Source organism: Lichenostomus cassidix, chromosome 7 (assembly GCF_008360975.1).
Source record: "Lichenostomus cassidix isolate B80296 chromosome 7, HeHo_3.0, whole genome shotgun sequence".
In the NCBI taxonomy this organism is placed as follows: domain Eukaryota; kingdom Metazoa; phylum Chordata; class Aves; order Passeriformes; family Meliphagidae; genus Lichenostomus; species Lichenostomus cassidix.
In genome coordinates this window covers 18,269,525-18,293,557 of record NC_139488.1, presented here as the reverse complement: position 1 = coordinate 18,293,557, position 24,033 = coordinate 18,269,525, and the positions used below count along the sequence as shown (strand labels likewise).

Genomic DNA, 24,033 nt, shown 5'->3' with positions numbered 1-24,033 from the left:
TGCACCCCATGACATCATGCATCTGTCTTGTGTTTGCTGTGAAGTAACATGGCCCCTCTTCCAGGCTGGGATCCCAGATTTTAGATACAGGTTATTAACTGGATCAGGCAACCAGGTGTGCCTGGCATGTGGGGTCACAGGGTGACCATGCACTGCACAACAGCTAAGGGAGGTGTGCTTTCTGGTGGGGACCTGCACTGAAGGGACATTCTTTGCTGAGTGCCCAGGCCCCTGGAGCATCATGTGACATGATGTGGTGTGCAGGTGTGTCCTCACCATGTATCCTCCAGCTGTATCCTCCTTCTATGTGGCATATACTCCTCAGTGGGTTGAAAGATAAGGGACTTGGTAGAGTAATGGTACTAAATGCTGCCTTACTTGTAAGGCCTCATAAGGTCATAGGAATGTGTTGAGAACTTTTGCACAGGTTTTATTTATGGATTGTCTTTTTTTCTTCCCTGCCTGTTTATGTCAAACATTACAATTTTTTGTACTGCATTAGGATGCAGGATAAACTCTTCGTATAAGCATTACCTAATCCACAGTAGTCAGTTGATTTTACTCAGATCATACACTCATGGCAGTACCAGTGCTATTACTGTAACAGTGATCCCAGTGAGGCTGGTTCTGCTTTTCCCATCTCACAGGGCAAATTTGGGTAAGGTCACTGTTAGTACACCTGGTATAGTGGTTTAGAGTTTCTAAACCACCACTGTTACATGTCTCATGACCTTATAAAGCCTCATTGGTCTTAATGAGCCACATTTTGCATTGAGTGGAGCTAGGATTAAAAACTAGTCAAACATTACAAAATCCTGTAAACCATATAACCTCAGTAAATGCTTTCTTGTAACACCAAAAATTCAGTAGTGATACACTTGCTTATTGTGCAGAATCAGGGAAGCACTGAATTAAATCAGAAGTTAACAGATTTGCTGCTGAGAAAGAATGCTTTATTTTTAAATGATGCATTTTTAATGAAAGCTTACTTTTAACAGTAAACCTGAATTATACCAAAGTTCAAAAGTGATTTCTGGAAACAGAATTTTAACATTGCCCAATATCTTGGTTTTACTATTATCCATGGAAATGTTTATTTGTTCCAGTGTCTTTAAGATTTCACCAGATCTAAAGAATGTTCCCATACATTTTCAATATGCTAAACTACTGTACCTTCCATATAAACTTTCTACACTTTTCTCATTCACAAAACATTGGTAAATGGTTGCAGAATAGAGATGATAGGAAAACTTTAGGAATGGAAAGTCTGCTATCTGCATAGGAATCATATATGCACAGTGGACCAAATTATGCCTTTCTGAGAGTATTTCTGTGATTCTGTATTTATTTGATGATTTACAGCATAAGTGTTAGGTATCTGTTACTGAATTTCAAGAGTATGTCAGATGTTTTATCATTTTTATTTATGCTTTTTAATTCATGCTCTTAATATAGAATCAAATGTAAATATTTTTGTGAATTCATATTTGAAAGTTTTTGAAAGAGGTGAGATACAACCAATACAAATTAGAAATTTTTGGAAGTTATTTTGTGGCTCTTCTAGTTCTGAAAAAAATGGGATTTTTTTAAACTTTCCAGCTCCAGGGCTGAGAAGGAGCAAATGGTTTTGTGATGTTGAGAATGTTCCTACTGTTGTTTGTGGTCTGAATAGAAAAAGATTTTGGCCTCTTGCACCTCATGCTTTTCACATATCATTATCCATTATCCACCTCAGGCCAATATATTCTAGTACAAAGATTTGTTTTAAAGAGAAAAAGGGTTAATCATTACTGTTTTGAGTTAATTATGTAGAATTGATGCAGCCTTTAAGTCTGGAATGTGAAGGGAACTTTAGTAAGAGACACTGGTATAGTACTTAATGGTGCTGTTTAAATGCTATTTATTGAACAGTTCCACAGTTTAGCCTTTAAGGAGGGGTGGGAAAGCAAACCGTTTGTTTACAATCAGTTTATTTAGTCTGAAACCACCAACACTAAAATGCCTTGTCCCTAAACAGATAGTTAATGCATAGCATCTTTCTGAAGTTTTCCATATCTTAGCATACTTGGATGTCTTTAGCATTTAACTTAATTTCTGCATGTCCTGGCTTTGCAGTCTTAGCTGAAATTCAATTTTAAAAATATGTTGGTTTATTTCTAATGACTAGTAAATTTAGTTAATCCAATTTTGATGTATGTTTTTGCTGAAATGGTATTCACATCCATGAAGGATAGTATGTATTGCAGAGTAAAAACCACTAGTTAAGAAATACAGAATCCCAGAGATTCATCAGGTTTGAGAAATCAGTTCTTCTGAGGGGAAATTACTTTTCTCTTACTTAGTCTTACTGCTGCTGAGAATGTGATTAGTCAAGTACTTTTAGGAAACATGTAGATGAGTGTGTGCCATGTGTAGAAAATTTTCAAGCAGGATGTATTACCCAGGAAAATAATACATTTTTGCACAAATATGTATGTTTATGAAGTAGCACATGAAGGACCATAAACTATATTTTTTAAAATAGCAATAAAAGTAGTGGTTTAATGTAGAAGAACACTGAAATATTCCTGACTACCACATTTTGTGCTGAAATAACAAGTGCAAATATGGAAATAAAAACATTAAGTTGTGAAGTTTTCATCTTATCTGAAAGCAAAAGTAATTTCTAGCAGTACTTTTCAGAAATTAAGTTTCTGGTTTCTTGGTGATACATTGCAAGTAGAGGTCACTCTGTGAACTCTGCACAGTAGATTTACATAAGTATGACAGAGATTAAATTAGTCCAGTAAATCAAAATGAGCACTTGTACCTGTACATACCCCAAAGTGTTTTTTCGGATGTATTCTCTACCATTTCGCCATGTACAATATTTGCACTCCTTCACCAGATACATGAAGGTGAAACATTTAAGCTTCTCCAAAATTTTTATAGCACCCATTGCTGTACAAATATTTTAAATTAGATAAAACAATTGGATGCCCCTATGTGGCACATGCTGTGCTGCCATACAATTATCCTGAGCACATCATGTCAAACTACTTGGGCGTCTGTAGTTATGTGATTCAGTTGCCAAAACAGGCACAAAACCAGCGTTTACTAAAAAAACCCCACAAAACACATGGATTCAAGCTTTGGAATGCAAATCTAGAGACCTTTTACAGTGCAGAATGTACACTACAAAAGTAGTTCTGGAGAAGAAATAATCAAAAATAAATTGCCAGTCTCATATTGGTAGTCATTATTTCTGATGAGTACAGTAAATTCTGCCTTACTTTTGGTGAGGGAATGGCCTGGAGTTGTGTCAGGGGAGGTTTAGGTTGGATATCAGGAAAAGGTTCTTCACCCAGAGTGTGGCTGGGCACTGGAACAGGCTCCCCATGAAAGTGATCACAGCACCGAGCCTGACAGAGTTCAAGAAGCGTTTGGACAATGCTCTCAGGCACATGGTGTGATTCTTGGAGAAGTCCTGTGCAAGGCCACAAGCTGGACTTGATAATCTTTGTGGGTCCCCTCCAACTCAGAATATTCTGTGATTCTGTGACATAACTGAAAAGCAACAGTAAGTATACTTAACCAGGTAGAAGTGTCTTCTGTGTAATGGTTAGGTCAATCAAAATGTTCAGAAAATCACCATTTAGAGGAAGTTTTTAATAAATATTGGGATACAATATGTTTACATACAGAAGCTGTAGTTATTCCCATAGTTTGTAAAGTTCTTGTCATTTTGAATAGCTTGCTTTCTTAGACTGTAGATAAATCTAGATTAATAAAAATACTTGTTAAAACAGGATTTGATAAGAAAAATAACCATTGTTTTATTTATGGGTTTTTTCAGAGCACCAAAGCAACTACATTCTAGATCATGAAAGAGAGCTATTGGAGAGGGTTCTGTATTTAAGAGATAGTGAAGTTTGTCATAAACAAAATAGTATAGTCAGACAGGTAAATTACACAGCTTAAAAATACTTTTTACTCAGATATTTGTCACAAATAAGTCAACTTTTCAGTAAGTGGAATGTCAATGATAAGATAGAATAAAAAAATATGAGATTCCCCTTGAATATTTTATTGCATCAGTGCTATATAAAAACTGCTCCATGGTTTTAAAATTCCCATCAATAACATACCTTAAAAGATACATGAAAAACCAGTGTCACTCACTTGAATCCTTCCTTCCTTCCTTCCTTCCTTCCTTCCTTCCTTCCTTCCTTCCTTCCTTCCTTCCTTCCTTCCTTCCTTCCTTCCTTCCTTCCTTCCTTCCTTCCTTCCTTCCTTCCTTCCTTCCTTCCTTCCTTTCCTTCCTTCCTTCCTTCCTCCCTCCCTCCCTCCCTCCCTCCCTCCCTCCCTCCCATATTCCCACCCATATATGTGTAAATAACGTGGCTATCTGAACTGCCTTTTGTAGCAAACAGCAATTTAATATTAGTGTAACTTCCCCCATGTATCTGTCAACTATCTGTTGAAATTTTATGCTGTCACAAATTATTTGTGATATGTGTATTCTAAATCTGAGTTTTATTAGTGCAACTCAATACCATTAGTTTTGTAAAAACTGGCATAGTTAACTTCAGTAATAAGGTGAAGGAAATGTACTTTTTTCTTTCAAATATGCTGTGTTTCTCCAAACCTACTAATAAGCATAGTTGATACGTTGAAAGACTTGGCTAGAGAATTTGCAATATCACGTCATTGAGAAAGTCACTACATTAAAAATAACTCAGTAATACATAATCTCCTATAATTATTCAGAGTTAGCAATGTCTCCAGTTGGTGAATATCTATGTCTCTGGTCCAGAACTTATTCCAGTGCTTCTCACTTCAGATGTCATTTTGTTCCTGTTTGATCTTTATTGACTATTCTAGTGGTTCTTTTTTCTTTCTTGTGACAAGTGGAGCTAATATCTAGAGATTAACTGAACCTAATATTTGAAAATCATATTCTCCTGATTTAAAAAAATATTTTCTTGCAGAAAAATTTTCTTGCAGTAAATTTTCTAATTACTTTTCCATGGTTTCTTCAGTATAATGTGGTATATTTTCTTGGCCTTATGGGCTACAGAGGAACCTGTCTTTGAGATTCACTGATCACATTCTTCTCCTCATGTTTTAAAGAATATCTGATGGCTCTTCCCCATGATAATAATTAGTAGAATGGTTTGCTCAACCTGCCAATTCCTCTCAATCACGATGTAAATAGAGTAGCACCTTTAGAAGTATAACTTAATACCAAGACAACACATGGCAGTTAATAAATGAGTTCTGAGGTGGCAGTTGCTACCATCTACCAGGGTACTTGGGCTAAAATAACCTTAACTTTGTAAACTAACTGGCCCATATTCTTGCTGTTACTTAACATGATTGTTTGAAACTAGGGTTACTTAAATACTAGGAAACCATTCTTGATTAATGCATAATGGCTTTACAAGCAGGAAGGGATTGGTTCTTAATCCAGTTCAAACATGTTTGCATCCCTTTTTCATCAATTATGTTATTTAACATAATTGTTAGGAGCTGTTCTTTGCAGGGGAATATGGGCAAAATAAAAGACAATATTGTTCTGGGTCTGCTCCAGACCTCTAAAATTGATCATAAAAAATCCAATTAATTGTTTATCCTGGTCATGTATTTGTTTTAAATATCTGTTTGTGACAGCTGTGTCATGATTAATGAAGAGAACTGATTATAGGTGAGAATTCAGCCTATTAACTTTAGAGTTAGAGCTCTGAGCTAGAGAAGAACAGTGGAAGTGCACTTTGATTGTCAATTCAATTCTTTCTTTGTCATTTTGCAGGTATTATTATCTTGCGTTCAAGGCACACGAGACTCCCCTTGGTAGCAGAGAAAACTGCCTTGCCATTTTGGAAAAATCTAAACTAGACAACTGGATTCTTGGGAAAACCAAGGTAGAGGGTGCTAACATTTTCTCAAGGATAGTATACTTTTACAAATTGTATCTAATAGTGGTTTGAAAAGCACTGAATGAATGAACAAAAGAGTAAGGAATTTGCTTCAATTAGCCTCTCAGGTTAGGAAGGTGCCCTCCCAAGCCAGCTGAGTTAGTGCTGCAAGAGGAGGGGTGCATTGGGTACCTCCCTGAAGTGCATTCAGCACGTGGTTGCCTTGATAAGGACAGTATCTCTGTCAGCGCCTGCTATTGTACTGACTACCTGAAGTTCCCCATGCCCTTAGTAGGGACATGGCTGAAACCTCACAATTTGGCCCATCCTGTGAGCCTGATTGGTACCATTATGCATTTGTGGAGTTTCAGTTTCTTCAAGCACCTTCTCATTTTGTTAAAAGCCTTTGTTGATGGTTTAAATTGGGGTGAATGACTTCTTTTAAAAGGATGTTGCGCAGTACTTTGAGTTGTTTTACATTACACATAGGAAAAACAGCAAGAATTTTCCTGCCCAAGACCCAGATCAAATGTATGTAGGCACCCACAGGCAGAATGCTTTTAGATAGTATTATGTCTAAAACCAAATTCAACCAAGGATTTGTCTTTCCACTGAGAAAAAAGGTTGTCTTTCAAAGTTGTTGATACCTGAAAATATCCCACCAGCCAATTTACTTTGTAAAGGGGGTAAGTATGGGATTTATTTTCACAGGATCACAGAATATTCTGAGTTGGAAGGGGCCCACAAGGATCATCAAGTTCAACTCCTAAGTGAATGGCCCATACAGGGACTGAACCCTAACCTTGGTGTTAGCACCATGCTCTAACCAACTAAGTTAATCTCAGTGGGGGTTAGCAATGGGGTGATTATAATCAGTGGAATAAAGAAGTTCCACAAGCACAGTGAGAGCAAATAATTGATTCACAAGATCGCTATGATATCTACAGTCAGTATTTTGCTAGTTTTCTCAGCAATGACACCCTTGAATAGGCTGCTGTAGGACTAGTGAAAAGGCGGAATTCAAGAGTTTATAATAGTGATTGTAATACTGATTTGTTGTTGTTGTTCCATTACAGGTTTTTCTAAAGTATTACCATATAGAGCAGTTAAATTTGTTCCTGCGAGAAGTTATCGGGAGGGTGGTGGTCATGCAAGCCTATATCAAGGGATGGCTTGGAGCAAGGAGGTACAAGAAAGTCAAAGATAAAAGAGAAAATAGTGCTATTACTATACAGTCAGGTAAACGTTCATATTCCTTATTTCAGTGACTGTCTTTGTATTACAATCAGTTAAATTGCATGTACATTGTTTATTCATTCATTATAGTTTACTATGAAATCTAAATTCTGGAGGTGTTTTCTCTCCAGCTTATTAATGCAAATATTGCTTATTGACTTCTAAGGTGTTCTTAGCCTTTGGTAATGTCTGTATTTAAATATTTTAGTATTTTGAATATTATGCCTGTGCACAAAATAAAAATACTGTTAGGTATGCCTATAATAACATGCATCACATAATTGAAATGCAGTAGCACATATCCGTGCCCATATACCAGAATTCCAGACATACATCATACTATCAAGATGGTCCTGAGAGACTGATTATCAGTAATTTAGCAGGCTTCTTTGTAGTGAGTTTGGAGAGCTGCATGAGCAAGAATGATCACGCACCTTTGTCTTTTGGGTTAGGACATCAGTGAGCACATGGTGACAATTAAAATTCGAATGAGCGAAGTTGTGTTTGAAGTTGTGAGGATGTGAATACTGCAGTCATGAACCCAGAGTTCAACATGTGGGTGGGTGGGGAAGAGCTATTGGGGGTGGGGGCTGAAGTAGTTATGGCAGGAGAAATGAAAGGTTCAGCACTTCTCTGACTCTGTAGACTCTGTAGCACTTCCTTAAATAAATGTAATTTCCAGCACATGGTTTTGTATTTTTAGCTTGGAGAGGATATGAAGCTCGCAGGAAGTACAAGGAAATAAGGAACAGAAGAACCGATGCTGCTATACATATTCAAGCAGGTAATTAAAACAGTATTTCAATTGCTAACACCTATTTTTCTGTGGGTGATTTTGTGTGTGTCAGTGTTTATAGCCCCCCCCCAAAAAAGTACAGTCACAACAAAAGTTATCAAAAATATTACTTCTGATTATTTTTTCTTCAGTGTCGGATGATGTCAGTGACAGGTATCAGGCACTTTGGACTTTCTATAAGTACTTTTCTGAAGGGAAAATATAGTAGTTAAAAGCTGTTAATTCTTAGCTAAAAGTGGGGATGGGAGACACTGGACATGCATTTCTCTGTCTTTGTGTGGAGCACTGGTCTTGGCAGGTTGCCAGGTTTTTGTTTTGACTGCTTGCTGGGTTTGCCAGCTTTGACCAATCTTTTGACGCTCTGCCAGACTCCTATGCAGCCATATCAATATGAATTTGAATAAACTTTAAAGAGATTATTGGAGGAACAGGCCCATAGGGCTGTGTAGATCTCTAGTAGAGAGCAGAGTACCATATGGCACAGAAATCTAAGAACCAGTGCTGTGAACTCAATGGTGTTTTCAGATGCTGCCAATATGAAGCAGCCTCCATATGATACAGTGCAGTAGATCTTCCCTGTCTGACTCCAGGTTGAAAGACCATGACTGATAAAAAACAAGTTGTAGCAAACATGTTTACAGATAAACCAAGACACCACCTCTGCTCTACCAGCTTCCTGTGCTACAATTCCTTAAGCTTTGTCACCTCTTGTTCTGTATATTGTAGTCTGAAATCAATATGAAAAATACTTGTTCTAATATTTTTTTACCTGTTCTTAACCCATTCCCAGTAAATTAATTTGGTTTTATGTTGTCTAAGCTTGCTACTCTGCAATTAAGCATCTCTTCAACTTTCAGCAGAAAACAGAATACCATTTTATTACAGAAAGGAATGGAATATCATTAGGATCAAATAATAATTTGTAGTTTTGCATGCATACTGACATGAAAAATCATGAAGCACTAGGGTTAAACACAGTATATTCTATTAAATGGAAGAATTTTTTTCTCCCATTAGCAAGAAGCAGTGAAGGACTGCACAAGTACTCTCTCCCATTCTTCCTCTCCTTTGTGTTGTCATTTTCAGTTGTTTTCATGAGAACAGAGAGTAGATCCTAAAGTACCCCTCTGCCACTATTTCCTGGAGTATTTTACAAGTATATACATACCTGAACTTTTGATTACAACAGCCTTTTATTCAAGAAAGGAAAGTGAAACACTTAACCCATAACTGTCTCACTGTTATCAGCTCCTTAAGGTGAGAGTTCTTTCAGGTGCAATAGGAAGTTTATGTGTAGCATTATCACTTGGAGACTGCAGGGGACGTTCTGCCTTACAGTTTTATCTAGACAGATTTTTAGCTCTTTAGAGAAAGGTACTGATATATTCTGCTGTTAGCACATGTGGGAGGGATTCAGAGCTCTGTTGCTTCCTGCCATCTTCTAGATACTGTGTTGGACATGGCAGAGCAGAGGCAGTGGGGTGAATTTGGACGATGTTGAGCCCTCTGGACACTGTGTTGTTAGTACTCTTCCCACCAACACACACAGTGTCTTCCTTTGTAATCTGGCACTTGACTGTTTCAGTGATCAGCCTGGGTGAATAAACATTAGGACTACAGGGTTAAGAGTAACACAGTGCACCTTTGTATTAATTAGGCTGGCTGCTCCTGTCTTTGGTACTCTAGTGGAATGGGATTATTATTATTAAAATATAATATTACTGTTAATAATAATAATAATAATAACAACTTTCCTGAAAAACAAACACTTTTCTGTCTGCTTTTGGAAACCTGTATCTAGGACTTCTTATTTGAAAATATTTTTCATGCAGGTTTTCTTGACATGCTGATTATTCTGTGTTTCAAATCAAAGCTTATGCTTGCTAATCGTGGCCATTTTCCGAGCTTTAAAATACACTGACAGTCTTTGTGTTGTTTACATTACATTACACAGTCCAAGTGCCTAGTGACATGGAGACAAAAGCTACTCTGAATCTCTCCCTTCCCTGCACATCTCACAGTGTGAGGGTAGTTCAAGGCAGCTTTCTAGTAAAATGGAGTATGATCACCTTTGTGTTTTTTTTAAAATGAGCCATTTCTGACAGTGAGATAAATTGTTTGCATTCGTCATCCACATTAACAAAACCATATAATTAAACTATATGTACTTCCCTCTCCTTTCCCTCCCCCCTGCCCTGCTCAAGCAGGCCTTGGAATTTAGGAAGCATTTGGCTTACATGTTTCTACAGAACAGCGCATATTGAAATTTGTTTTCCTTTCATCTCTTTCCCAATAAAAGCAGCCGCTCAGCTTATCCCTTTAGCTTCCTCAGAACTTCCTTTCAGAATTCCCGATCTATTACAGCACATTCACATACCAGAAACAAGATGCCTTTTCATGCTGTCAACCTTTTTCATCTGAAATGTAAATTAATTCTTGCTGGTACGCTTTGACAGAGATCAAAGTAGGGGTATTAACCTTATTGGGCCTATTCCTCATCAGAATCAGTTCCAAAGACTGCAAGGGTAGTGTTAGGAGGCCAGTCTTCACTGTTATCTATGGCCCTCCTCCAGGCAGTCCTCTGTCTACAAGTCAGCATTTCAAAGGCGCTGATTTCTTTTGTAAATGACCTTATCATTACTTTAAACTGTGTGAAAAATGATTTGCCTGAATAATTCTTGCAGGATTATCCTGCTCATTTTAATTGTAGGGGGACTTCATTCAGGTTCCAGGATATTGTTTAAGTGGTTTTGACAGCAAGTGATCATAGACTGATATAAAGGAGGAACACAGCTCCTGATTGGAAACCTCTTGACTTGTTCAGATTGTTCATTTCTTGCGAGTCAGTCTTTGAGGTAGGCTGCATTTGCATTTTAAAAATAAACAGATGCCTTTCAAATACATGAGCTGGTGGTCTGGAGATCTCTGTGGGCCCAGCAGTTCACTATCCATTGAAGAAATGTTGGAAGAAAAAACAAACTTAGAAAAAAAACAACCCCCACAATATACATGAGGGTAAAATTCCTGAGTGTATTATATTACTAGAAAAAAAGCCATTATTTCAGATGGGGGGAAACCCTCTCTAGGAAACAAAATATTTGTGAATTTAAATTAAATGGGGAAGAAAAAGCTACCCTACTTCAGCATATCTACATCTCGTTTTCTCAGAATACACAGAAGTTGTTAGATTCATGGCTAAAATGGTACACAGGGTACACAAGGTCTGTCCTCCTACCTCCAGTCACACTTTCTCAAACTCTGAAGGTTAGAAAACGCTGATTTTTAACTCAGAGATGAATTGTAAAGTATGATTTTGTGCTAACTGTTTGAGTTGACAATACTTTGCACTTCTGAGTATTTCTTTGTAATTGGGATTTATAGTGTTTTGATTCACATCTACATAAGAGAAAAAATATATTGTCAAAGATTTTTTTAAATTATTTTGCCAGATTCACAGCTGGTTTAAATCAGTGTATATCCACTGAAACATCTGCCTGAAATGTTGCTTCATTGATTTACCTCACATGCAAGTCTCATTTAATGTTTATTTGTTTTAGAATAATGAATTAATTAGAATTTAAAGCAACAGATAATATTATGAAACTGTTTTCTAGTTATGATAGCATGTATTTCCATGCAGTGTGACTTGTCCCAAAAGACTTAAAGGAAGGATTTTAATCTGGTTATTTTATTTGTGAACTGACATTGCCAAAATGCCAAATGAGTAGTGCATGCAATTCATTTAGATCTGAGGTGACATCACTGAATTCATTTTAATTAGGCCCACTTTAGCCATCTGGAATATACTGTGCAGCTCTGGTCAAGACTGAGTTTAACTATGCTTCCAGAGGTGAAAGGCAAATGACTAATCCATTGAGCCACCATCTCCTCCTCCAACACGTGCTCACACACTCACCATATGTCATATTGTATTAGAAAATTCTTTATCAAGAACTCAAGATTCGGGCTCTTTGCCTTAAATAAAAGGTGATGGATGTTCAGAAGGAAGCATCGCCTTGTAAATTGCTTTCTTTCTGTAACTTCTGCTGATGCAATCTTGCTCACATATCTCTGACATGTATGTGCTTCTGACAAAATTTACTCCATTTTAATAAAAAAAGAGGGACAGATAACAACTGCAATTCACTGGTTTACATTTGTAATAAATTCAAACTTTTAATAAAAGTGTTACCTTTGGGATTTTCAGCAGCAAAAATGTAACGTTTGCTTCAGTAGAAGTCAAGCATTTTTTGAATATTTATTCCTATATTTATCCATCTATTTTTATCACTATGTATGGGTGTGTGTACATGAATTCAGCTAATACCATTGTATAGATCTAAGAATTACATGAGTAAAATGTTGCAAAAACTTCTAAGCACTTGATAAATATATCTAAAACAGTTTTCTTAAAAATTTTCTTGAAAATGACACCTAAATAGCAGATCAAGTTTTACTTTTTTTTATATCAGTAGTTTTCTTTCTTTTACCTAATTGTCAGTATAAAAAACATTGAAGACCTGTTTCTCCCAACAGCAGCTGAACTGATTTATCATATCTTAATTTCACAGTCAGGGTAAACCAGACTTGTTGTACAGGCTACACAGCTTTGGTTAACTTTACTCTTCCATCTCATTGTGTTCTGTACTAGCTTAGGGCATCCAGTAATTCTTCAAGTTTAGTATATCTCTAGTAACCGTTATAAGTCTAATGCTCATATGCAGCGAGCATTTTAGGAAAAGTGAGAAGGCCTTCTGGTTTTAAAGTATGGGATTTTATATTCTGTCCTTATCTCTGAGCTAAGCTCTGTCATGTTCAAATGTCTGATTTTGTCTCCTGATTTTGAGGAGAAAAAAATGGAGACTATTCTTACTGGATTTCTTGCTAAAGTCAGGAAGGGACAATGTACAGTGTACAAGAAAATCTCTTCCTTGCTTATATTGCCAGAGTTTCACAGTCAATCTTCACTTTTTTATTTGACCAAGTCTCAAGATCAGAGACTGTGATGTATGGTGGTTGCAGCACCAAGCCTGACAGAGCTCGAGAAGTGTTTGGGCAATACTTTCAGGAACCTGGTGTGACTCTTGGGGATGGTCCTGTGCAGGACCAGGACTTGTACTTGATCTTTGTTGGTCCCTTCCAACTCAGCATATTCTGTGATTTTGTGAACTGTATGTCCAAGTGTTGATGTGCACAGTGACACCACACCTGATGACAGCCTTAGTGAGTCTTGCTAATAGTTGCTCTTTGTTACTGATAGTTACTGCTTGTACATGAGAATTCATTACTTCCTTCTCATAATGCTTCTGCTGGAGAACTGAAGGGTTTTTTTCTGCTAATAAACAGGCATTAGCCAGTATCCATCTAGAAAGGTGAAAGAGGGGAGGTATTCACGGCACCCAGCAAAGGATGTGACTCTATGCCTTCTACTACTCATTAGAATTAATTTGGCACTGAATGAATGATCAGATTCATGGGTCTAATTTCTCTCAGATGCTGTTAGTTAAGCTGCTGAATGCTCTTTTAACTAGACAAATTAAGAAAGTGATGTGCTCTTCCTAGCAAATCAACTACCTTCTCTTCAGCAAGCATGAGCTTTCACTTCTGAGTTGCTGTTATATGCTATTTTAGGTGATTTTATAGAATAAAAATGTGTCTGTGTAGAAAAAATCTGCTTAATGTGATTTTTTTAATGACTGAGAATTAATCCTTCTACTGTTTTAAAACTATTTCATCTCCTTTCTTTATAGTTCTCTCATAGACCTGTGATTGTTTAGCTTTGATCTTTTTACACTGTGTTTCACAATTTGCTCTGTAATTATATATTTCCTGTGGGAATCAGAAGGAAAATGCCTGGACTATCTGGAAATGTGCAATATTTTGTGTAATGTATATTGCCTTGGTATTTAGATCTTAAAAGTTTATAACTGCAAGATGCCAAATTTCAGACTCCTTGAGATAAATAGATTCTTGGTTTGCTAGGTGCTGAAGCTGACATAAAAGTCTCTTTGTGTAAGAAATGATCAGTACAAGAAGTAAAAATTCATGTCCTAATTTGTGGCACATAAAGCATTTAACACCAAGTTACTAATGGAAGTGTTAAAATTAAGTTCACTTCTTATGTTTCTTTTCAGATCCTGTAATCTTTGGCTATGTAAAGATCAGGGTTAAAACTACTGTTGCTGGAAAGTTTGGAATATAGGCTGAATAAGGTGAAAATGAGGTGACAGCTGGTAATCATTCTTCTTCAATGATGCAGTGATTGTTCATGGAGCAGTAGCAACATGAGTCTGCTAATTTCACACTCTTTGAGCCAAGTGCTTAGTGTCAAAACCAGCACCAGTCAGTAATGCAAATTGCTGTGATGGAGCAGCTTCCCAGCCTCTCAGACTCCCCCAGTAGAATTCTCTGCATATGCATTTCTTTTGAAACATTATAGATCCTGTTAATAAATGTTGAAAAGATGCAGTCCTACTGGTGCTTGATGAAGCTTTTGAGAGACTGAAAGAAGTTTGTTTATCCTGTACTTTACTTGTCCCAGGAGTCAAAAGTAGGAAAAATACAGCCATTTACCTTTCAGATTCTAGGTAATTTGGAAGAAAGTTAGAAACTGTCTTGTGGGAAGGTTAAGTTGAAGAGGAGGTGATTTTGCAAACACCTATGAAAACCAAAGATAGGGCAAAAACTATGTTTATTAAACCAGATATAGCAGGCTTTTAGGTGGTGAATGGGGGAAAGACCAAAATGTTTACACTGACATTAATAAGAGTCTCTGAGAAGTAGAAAAACAATTTTTAAATATAAAATCGCAGCATGTATCAGGGTTGATTTTATAGGCACACACATGCCAAGAATTACTAAAAGCTGAGAAACTACTAAGGATAAAACTGAAGTTTATCTTATTGGTTCATTTGTTTCAGTGCTTCTTTATAGTAGTCCATCAACTAACTGACCCAGCATGTTTCAGCTGCAGAGAGGTGACTGCTGGCCAGCTGTCTCTGCTGCTGATAGCAGAGTAGGATCCTTGTCTGGTCAGTAGGGGATAGTTAAGGATTGGAAGCCTGATCACATGGGAAAAGTGAGAGCTTGCCTCATCTCTGCCAGACAGGAAGATTATTCTAGTCTGATTATTAAGGGAGGAAAGTTCCTCAAGCCTCATGATACCTGAGCTCTGTATTTGGTTCAACACCTCAGCAGGCCAAACTTCTGTCATGCCTTCTGTAAAGTGAATGGTTGTTTATTTTCATAACCTCTCATTAAAAGGCAATTTTTGTGATTCTTATCCCAAAAATCTCAGTGCTTTCATAAAAATCAGAAGAGTGAGACACAGAGAAATCTTGTTAATCTTCTGATCAGTTTCTGTGTTCCACAATTTATTCAGTATTCATCGTACCTCCTGGTTGCCTTTTGTAATCTACAATGGTACTGTGACCCTGATCTTGCATGGGGTTTCCCTAGACCTTATTTCTGTGCTGATCCTACTTTTCCAGTGTAATATGTAACCCTGGACTCCAGTGTGGTGCTGTTCTTCTCCTTTGAGTAATTAGTCTTCTAGAGTGACTCTGGTTTTTATACATTTAGTGTGCTTAAAATATTTTTCTGGACAGGAAGCTTTTTTTCAAAAATCATGGTATTTCCTCAGTGTAGTTCCAATGTTCTTTTACATATTGTCTCACTGTTAAAAGTGCAGTGGACTAGTAAACAGCTCCTTTATCTCACAGCCTTCTTATTCAGCAACTGCTCATTGTATGCTGAAACATACACTGATAATGTATTTACTTTTTTCATTATTCAGTCCTTTCTCTCCTTAGGTATTTCTACTTAAAAAAATGCTTGAAATAAACCCTACAAAAACAAAATGTAAAATTTTGTGAGTTTAAGCATGTATTGCAACCTTTTTAGTCCTTTGTCCTAAGTGCAGTATGTATTGCTATCTGTGGCTAGCACAGGTCTTTCCCATGAGAACTTCTTCTGTGTTTTATAAACAAAGATAAAGTTTGGATGTTATTAAAAACAGTGTCTCGAGATTTGGACAGTTCAGGCCTGGCTAATCAGGCCTAGGGGGAGGTTTCTGACTGACCAATCTGGGTGACCTCTGAAAAGTCTATATAAGCAGAAATCAAAATAATAAAGCTCTCTTTTCTTGCCACACTGAGAACCTGGGTCCTTTTCTCTGCTAGTGGTCAACAGCGACAGCTATCTGTGGTTTGTGCTGGAGCTTTATTACTGCTCACAGGTGTAAAAAATTCAAGATAAAACTATATAAATAATTATGGTATTCAGGTACCCAAATCCAGAGACAGCCTATGGAAATAAAGGATGTACATATCTTCAAAACGTCATTTTCTTCATTGTCATTTTCTTTACCATTTCATTCCACAACATGCATCCTACTTAACTTAGTGTTTTTAGTGATTATTTTGTTCTGCGTTTTTTCTAGGAATGGCATAAATTCTAAACTCTAGAAAATTTTCCCTGTTTTTATGAGAGGCATTTTAAATGTTTTGTAATGGTTACAGTCAATTGAAAAAACAGGAGAAGACATTAATAATTTTTCTATCTGTAATTTAATATATCTGTCCCTGGCTCTTCATCCCACAGCTCCACAATAAAAGAAAGTAAAGCTTCTCATTCTGTGGAGTTATGACTAGCTCAAATCAGGAAGTTGTGGTTAAAGGAGTTGTTTTGGGGGTGATTTTCTTTCAATACATTCTAAGTTGGATTTTTGTTTAAATTAGATGTGTTTTCTTTTTGAGGCCTCTTTTCCTTGCCTAGACTGTACCAAGTGGTCACTGTGACAGAGTGTAAGGCCCTTGAGAATTTCCAGGTGTTGGTAATATTGCAAACATTGGAGTCACTCCTGTGAGATGCTAAGTGTTCTTGTCCACTAATTCAGTAAAAGCTGGGGACATTCAGGTCTGCACTGCAGAGACAGCTGCCAGTCTGCATTTCAGGCTCTGCAGAACCTTTCTGATTCATAACTATGTATTTTAGCTTTTAGGGGATATATTGTTCGTAAAAACTACACAAGACTGAAGAACAGCACTGAGTGTGTAGCAGATCCTCAGCTTACAAGCAGCTGCTCTACTTCTGATTTTGGCTGTGAAGAAGACTGGTAAGTTGAATCCTTTGCTATCTGTTCTTTAACAAAAGTAATTTCCTACACAGTTAAGATCTGAAAGGAGCAGGTGATCATGCTTCAGCCAGCTCATAGAAAATCTGCCGTATTCTGAGGATGACCACCTGTAGGTTAGCAAGTTCCCTCTCCCGCTTACTCATCTCAGTGATCTCCCAATTAGTGGAAAGGTGGTGTTTGCTCTGGGTTGCTGTGCCGTTTGTGTGCACTTCTTGTAAGTACCCAGAGCACTGTAGATTGCAGACAGAATTGTGAGTGCTTAGCATTTCAGAATTGACTGCAGTTTGTGTTATTAAATGTCCAAGGGTAGAAAGTTACCCTTCTGTGGCTATAAAGCTCCATGCAGACCAGCAATGAGACAAGGAAAAGAGCTGTCAAAAGCAGATGGACAAGTCACTGACAGAAAGCCTAGGAATACTGTAAATCATGGTGGTGCTCTGGTTTTTAAAGAGAAGAGGTATTTTATGAATCCTTTAAGCAATGGATTCATTCCAGGCAAATCTCCCCTTGACACTTCCTTGGGTATAAGAGGCAAAAGGGATCTCTTACGTCTGACTCACCAACAGTGCTCTCAGACAGGTGCCTGCATTTGCAGGATGAATCACTTTCATTAATTTCAGTGACTGAGAGCTACTGTTTCAGTCTCCTGCTGAAGCCATTCTGGAGAAGTTAAGTTTTCCATGTATGCTCATAGCATTGAGTTTTGTTCACTTCCATGCTAACTCTGCTACATGCACTAGAGCATTATTATAGGACTTGGTTCAGGTGTAACCACCTGCATTCTTGCAGGTTAATAATGCTCCACAATCTTGCCTTTGAATCAAGTATCCTGTTTCAGCAAGAATAAGGTTCAGGCCATTGGACAAGGACTAAATAAATAAATAAATTGTTTTGGTAATGCTTTTCAGGGTAAAGAACAAGCTCACTGCATCTTACTATCATAGATGTGTTTTGGGGTTGCTTGACTGCTCACAGGGGAATGAGTTTCTTAATTTATTATTCCCTTCATGCGCATGCAGCACCTTCTGTTTCTTAAATCTTTAAGGGGTGTGTGTCTTGTGATCTCTTGAGAACTATTGATGATCGCATGGTCATTTGTTCTCCAGCCTGCACTGATGGTTGAAAGCAAGAACTAATAAGATCTCTACTGTCAGTTGTCTTTGGCATCCAGAATTTATAATTATTTACAATGTAAATAGACTTTTTCATCTGGACTTGTTTGGAGGCGCAGAGCTTCTTTAAACTTTTTTAGTCATTTATTTCATGTATAGGAATTGTTTTCTTCCCTTTTTGCATTAAACTGTCTCTGGAATTTCATTACTCACCAAACAAATTTATTTAGATTTGGTACAACTTGGCTTAATTGTACATCTTTTGAAGCTCACAAAGATTTTATGGTTCAGTTAGGTGAATTTGGGGTGTTGAGGTGAATTTGGGCTCTATGAAGCAGATATATACAACCTTTAAAGATATTTAGCCACCAACCTAACATTGAAATCAATGTCTAAATGCATTTAGATATCTGACCTGAAGATACCTATGTAAAATACATTGGCAGTTCAGGTCTTGCACCAAGCCCTGGTTGCTATGTACAGTCAGATAGATAAATAAGTTTTTCTTTTGCCTGGAGTTGGGAAACTGCCATTACTGCTGGCAGTTCTCAATTTAACCCAAACAAATACTGCAGATTATTTGCCTAATCCCATAAATTTCTCAGCAATGGCCTCAGGTTACAGTGCTTTCAGCAAGACATGAAAATGTCAGCATTTCACAGGTAGTGTTCAGAGCCCTGGGACTAAATCCAGTAACTTAGCCGCCATAAATCAAGCTTGAGTTTTTCAGGTACCTGTTACTGGGCTGTTGTTTTAAGCACATGGCTGTTCAATCATACAGGAAACTTGTAGGAAACAAAAAGGTTGATGATAAATAGTGCAGATGCTTAACACAGTAGCTGATAATCTGACCCGAGAGAAAGCAGCCTCACTGTGGCTTCACATATTGTGGAACTAAAGTATAGAATAATAAAATACTATTTTCTCTTCTTTTTCTTTAATTTTTTTAAAATTACTTTTATTTTTTGTTTATTTTTCTTTTTTTTTTCCTAACTGGTAATTTTGGAAAACGAGAAATGAGCTTAAAGGTACTTGGGATCAGAAAGCAAAATGATAAAGAGGAGTAGCAGAGGAGTATAATTTTACATTTAAATGTATGGCAACCTGCTGCTTTTTAAAAGATCTGTTTAAAAACTAAGTTACAGTGTTATATATAAAGCACTCAGTTTTACCAAGTGATTAATTTCAAAGTGTTCAGAAGAAATGAGCACTTTAAAGAAAAATTAATTCCTTAGAAGAACATGAATCTGTACACCTAGTTCATGCATTTCAGTCAGTGAATACTGGACATAAGTAAACTGAGCTAATAAATGACATAGGATACTAATTAAATGCACACGTTTGTTCATTTAACATTACATGTTAAAACATTTCATGCATTTATATGCTTGACTTAGTAATCAAGTCAAATGCAAAGATGATGTCACAAGTAGCTAAGGATGCATTGACAGTTGGCAAATATCTCTGTTGTTGACAGTTTGCAACTGTCTATTTGACAGTTGGCAAATATCTGATAGGAATAGAAATAGATAAATGTGAATGCTACCAGGGAAGTGGCTTTGTCCATTGAAAAAGTGGTTTTACATTCAGTTTCACAGAGCTGTGGAAGTGTCTGGGACTCGTACTGAAACAAGATCCTGGGAATAATTGTGCACCTGGGAAGCTGACACTTAAGTTTGAATTATTCCCCAAAAACCATGTGATATGAGATACTTACCAAGTCTTTTCTTGACATCAACAGCCGCTGAGAGGAACCTGCAGGCAGGCCTGTGTGGCATCAAGGAACTGAATCACAATCAAACCTTAAAAGGGGCAATTATTTTAAAGTCAGACTTAATCAAGACATGAGTCAAACATGGTTCAAATGAGGAAAGTGGAAACCTTTCTGAGCCATTTTTAAAACAGCTGAATAGCAGGTTTACCATGCTGTATACAATTAATAGGCAGCAGAGAAGGGAGGAGTGTGATGGGGTCTCCTCTCTCACAAGGAGGGCATGGACACCAACCTTAATGTCTGCCTCCTTTTGCAATTGATCATTGCAGACAACAAAAATGCTGCATTTTGCAATGCCATAGCTAAAATTCCAAGTTATTTTTAGGGAACTTCTGGGCTAATTAGGAATAACTTATGGGGAAGGGAGAAGTAATTTTCTAAAACATCATGTAATTTGAACTTGTTAGATTGACCGATTTCTAGTGAATATATTTTTCATAAATATTCCTGCTTAGCAGGATAATCTACAGTTCAGTGACTAAGGACTTTAATCTACACTACCTTGTTCATCTTCTTGTTCAGACAGGGCTGTCATTCTCAAATATCTTTAAATCCCTTTAGAACCCCATCAAAGTATCTGTAACCTGCATGTTCCACTGTCATCATCTTTTCCATTTCCCTCCCAAATGAAAATTGTGTTAAGTAATACTGATCTGATACTTACCCTGGAAAATACTTAATGTATTGTTAATTTTTTTCCTCTAGCTCACTGGACTGTAGCTCACTGACTGCTAAGTATCACAATCTAAGTTAGCTACCTGCACATAATCAGTGCCTTTATACTGTGTTATATAGCAGAAAGCATTGTGTCTACATAGTGACTTTGTTACACAGCAGTTAGGTCTGTGACTATAACAGTGTCTCCGTGAGTACCCCTTGCTCCTTTTGTTTCCTTTGGAGCTCTGTGTGTTAAGGGTGCATGGTAGAAGATACCTGACATCAACAGCAGTTCACACTCTTGAACTGAGTTCATTGTGATTTTTTTCTCCTTACGTTTTTTTAGCTATTTGGTATCATGTTCAGGCTTTGGTCAGCTTAGGTTCTCAAAAAAATACTATTTTTAGTAAAATTCTTGACATTCACATGAGCCTTAGGTAATCAAGATTGTATAATAGAGTCTGTACAAAGCTACACACGCACCAACTTCGGTGTTTGAAAAGTTAGAGAAAAAATAATTATCATAATTTCTCCGTTCTACAGGAAGTATGCATCTGAAAGTCAGGGTCTAGAAATGGGTCTGTTTCTGTTCACTAACGGCTTGACTGATGAAGCAGAATCTGATTACTAAATTTGTATCAGTACCAAGTGAGTGATGGTGCAAGGGTTTAAGAGGGTAGGATTTGAATTTAAAACAGTAACATGAAATGTAATGAAGCACAATATGAAAGTCAGTAATGCTCCAAAGTTTGTATTGGATACTAGCAGTGAGGATACATTCAACTCACATGTGCATCATAACATTTTCTCATCACTGTCAAGACTTGGTTAAGGTAGTATATTAAAACTGCACTTGAAGAAAATTAAGAAGTCCTTTGGCAATAAAAATGATCACATATCTCTATAAACTAAAGGAGATGAAAAGTATGGGTCATATGGTATCATTTCTCCAATCAAGAAAGGCTAGTGTGAAAATGAACTGTTGAGAATCAAGAAAGAAATAATGGACTTGCATTGCAGCACAAGAATGTTAGGTTAGATGTCAAGAACAGCTTATTGATAGCAAGCTGAGTTAAACCCTGTGTAGGTTAACTTGGGAAGTTTTGACAGCTCCATCACTGTTGGTTTTTAAAATGAGGTTAAGCAAATATATGACCAAAAAGAAAAGGGTATATATAGCTGATTTTTTTTCTGAAAATGGGGATGACTTAGGTGATTTGTCAAGGTGTTTTTATGATTTGTAAATGCACAACAATTCTTGAACTGTAACATATCTGTGCCAGTGGGTTTGGCAACCCAAGCCAGCCACTTTTATAGCATCGTAGTGCCACCAGCTGTTGCTCCATCAGTATGGGGAGTAAGTATAGAAATCATTCTAGAGGAATTCTCCATGTGTCTGCTTCACTTGCAATGACATTGTTGCTGTGCCTGAAAAATGAGTGAGCTTCGTTTCTCAATGGTTTGCTACAGCTGGAGGCCCATGGAAATAGCATGCAATATGGATTTATCTATATGGGTGCTGGTAGGTTAGCACATAAACATAATATCCTGTATATCACTGAGAGTAGAGATTAAACATGATTTCAGTCGCATGAGCGCAGATCCATTCAGAAACTGGTTTAATGTGAATTCACTTGTTCCGCATAAAAGCTCTTCTATCTTTTGCTGTGGTTTCTTTGATTTGATCTGCAGCCTGCCTCTCACTAAAGTGAGGTTCACTCTGTCAGTCAATAACAAAACCTTCCATGAATTCTTTTTATTAAAAGGAAAAGAAAAATAATCACTATGATGTGCTTCTATTCTTCATGGAGAGCTGATTGAAAGGGTTACATCTCCACATTTTAAACCTATTTTTTTTGAGGATCTTCAGAAGAATGTCATTGGTGATTTACTCCCTACACCTTTCTTGTATTTTCTACTTGGAAGATTTCAGTTTCAGTCAAGATCGCATTGCAATTTCTTGTATAGAAATGCATGACTTGTATGATTTCTTATATAGAAATCTGATGTCTTTCAAAAGTCATCTTTTGAATATGAATTTTCATTTCTTTCCATAAGAAAAGCTGGTATGAAGACATTCTGGTTTCCTTTAATAGCTTCACTTTCCTCTTTTTAATCATAGCAAACATTAAATTTATTGCTTGTGATGGAAATAGGAAGTCTGCAGTTGTTGTGGCGTGCAGTAGAATCCGTGGGCCTGATTCTGATGTAATTCTAACTACAGTTCAGAAGTTTAAATAGTTACTCAAGATTTTTAAAGGTGTAAATGGAATTTGGGCACAATTTTCCAGTGTCATCTGTTTTTTTTCCTCCTTCCCATCCCTTTGGAATTTTTCATCTGCCCACACTGGAAGGATTGAATTTGTTCTGTTCTACGAAATATTATTTTTGCAAAATGAGCTGTATTATTTGTAGTAGAATATCCAGGAGTGCTTTGAACATTTTCAAAAGCATTTAAATAATGAAAGTAGAAGTGCCATTACTTATAATGGCCAGAGTAACTCCAAAACTAGATATTTTTTCTCCAGCATAAGATAATCTCCACTACTAGATTTATGTTGCTATGTTTCAGCTGCTTTCAATGCTAAGGATAGTGAGTCTATACACTGTACAGATGTGTAGACAGACCTTAAGAATCAATGTTTCTCTCTTTTTTCCAATGTTTCTTGCTAATTGAGTGATTTATAGACAGTCTGTATGTGAAGACTGAGGCATATTATAGCTCAGTAGCTGAACAGTCAGCAGCAAATTGTTGAATTGCCTGACTGAAACCAGGCACATGAACCCAGATCTGCAGTCTGATGTTTTCAGAAATGTTCCCTGCCAGTTTGACATTGTGGTGGGTTGACCTGGCTGGCTGCCAGGTGCCCACCAAGCCATTCTGTTATTCCACCTTCTTAACCAGATGAGGGAAGTAAAATGTAATGCAATGAAAAGCTCATGAGTAACAGCTAGTAATCAAGTACATACTTCTAGTAGCAACAGTACCTTCTGTGGAAGGATGGCCTCCCTTGCAGCAAATACAACCCAATGTAGGATTGTTTTAATGACAAACATGGCATCACTGGGATCCTGACAGAGAGTTGGTGTTTAACGGCTTCCAAATTTCAGAGGCTGATTTTTGCTAGTTTAAGCTACACAGAAGGCAAGTTGCTGATCTTTACCTTTGTGATTTAAACAATTATACAAGGTTCTAGCCATTTTTTTACAGAACCATACAAGGTTCTGTATTTTCTTTTAAATAGAAAACAGAGATTATTTTCATGCTGTAAATTTAGATCCAGATCCAAACCACCCCAAAATCTGAATATTTAAATGTATATGATTTTTCAGTCTGGTTTTGGCATTGTAGACCATTTGCAATATAGTGATCTGATAGTAAATTTTGATTTTTACATCCACCACAGTGGTATTTGAGTATTATT

At 37.0% G+C, this 24,033-nt stretch overlaps 1 protein-coding gene across 2 annotated transcripts in view; it reads left to right on the top strand.

The window, feature by feature from the left end:
* MYO3B (myosin IIIB) overlaps positions 1 to 24,033 on the top strand; it is a 193,543-nt gene that overhangs the window by 125,218 nt on the left and 44,292 nt on the right. For both annotated transcript variants that reach the window (XM_085066494.1, XM_085066495.1), the window contains 4 exons: positions 5,792 to 5,903; positions 6,974 to 7,136; positions 7,837 to 7,917; positions 16,924 to 17,044. In XM_085066494.1, the coding sequence (XP_084922620.1) occupies positions 5,792 to 5,903; positions 6,974 to 7,136; positions 7,837 to 7,917; positions 16,924 to 17,044 (477 nt within the window). The remainder of the gene's footprint in view (positions 1 to 5,791; positions 5,904 to 6,973; positions 7,137 to 7,836; positions 7,918 to 16,923; positions 17,045 to 24,033) is intronic.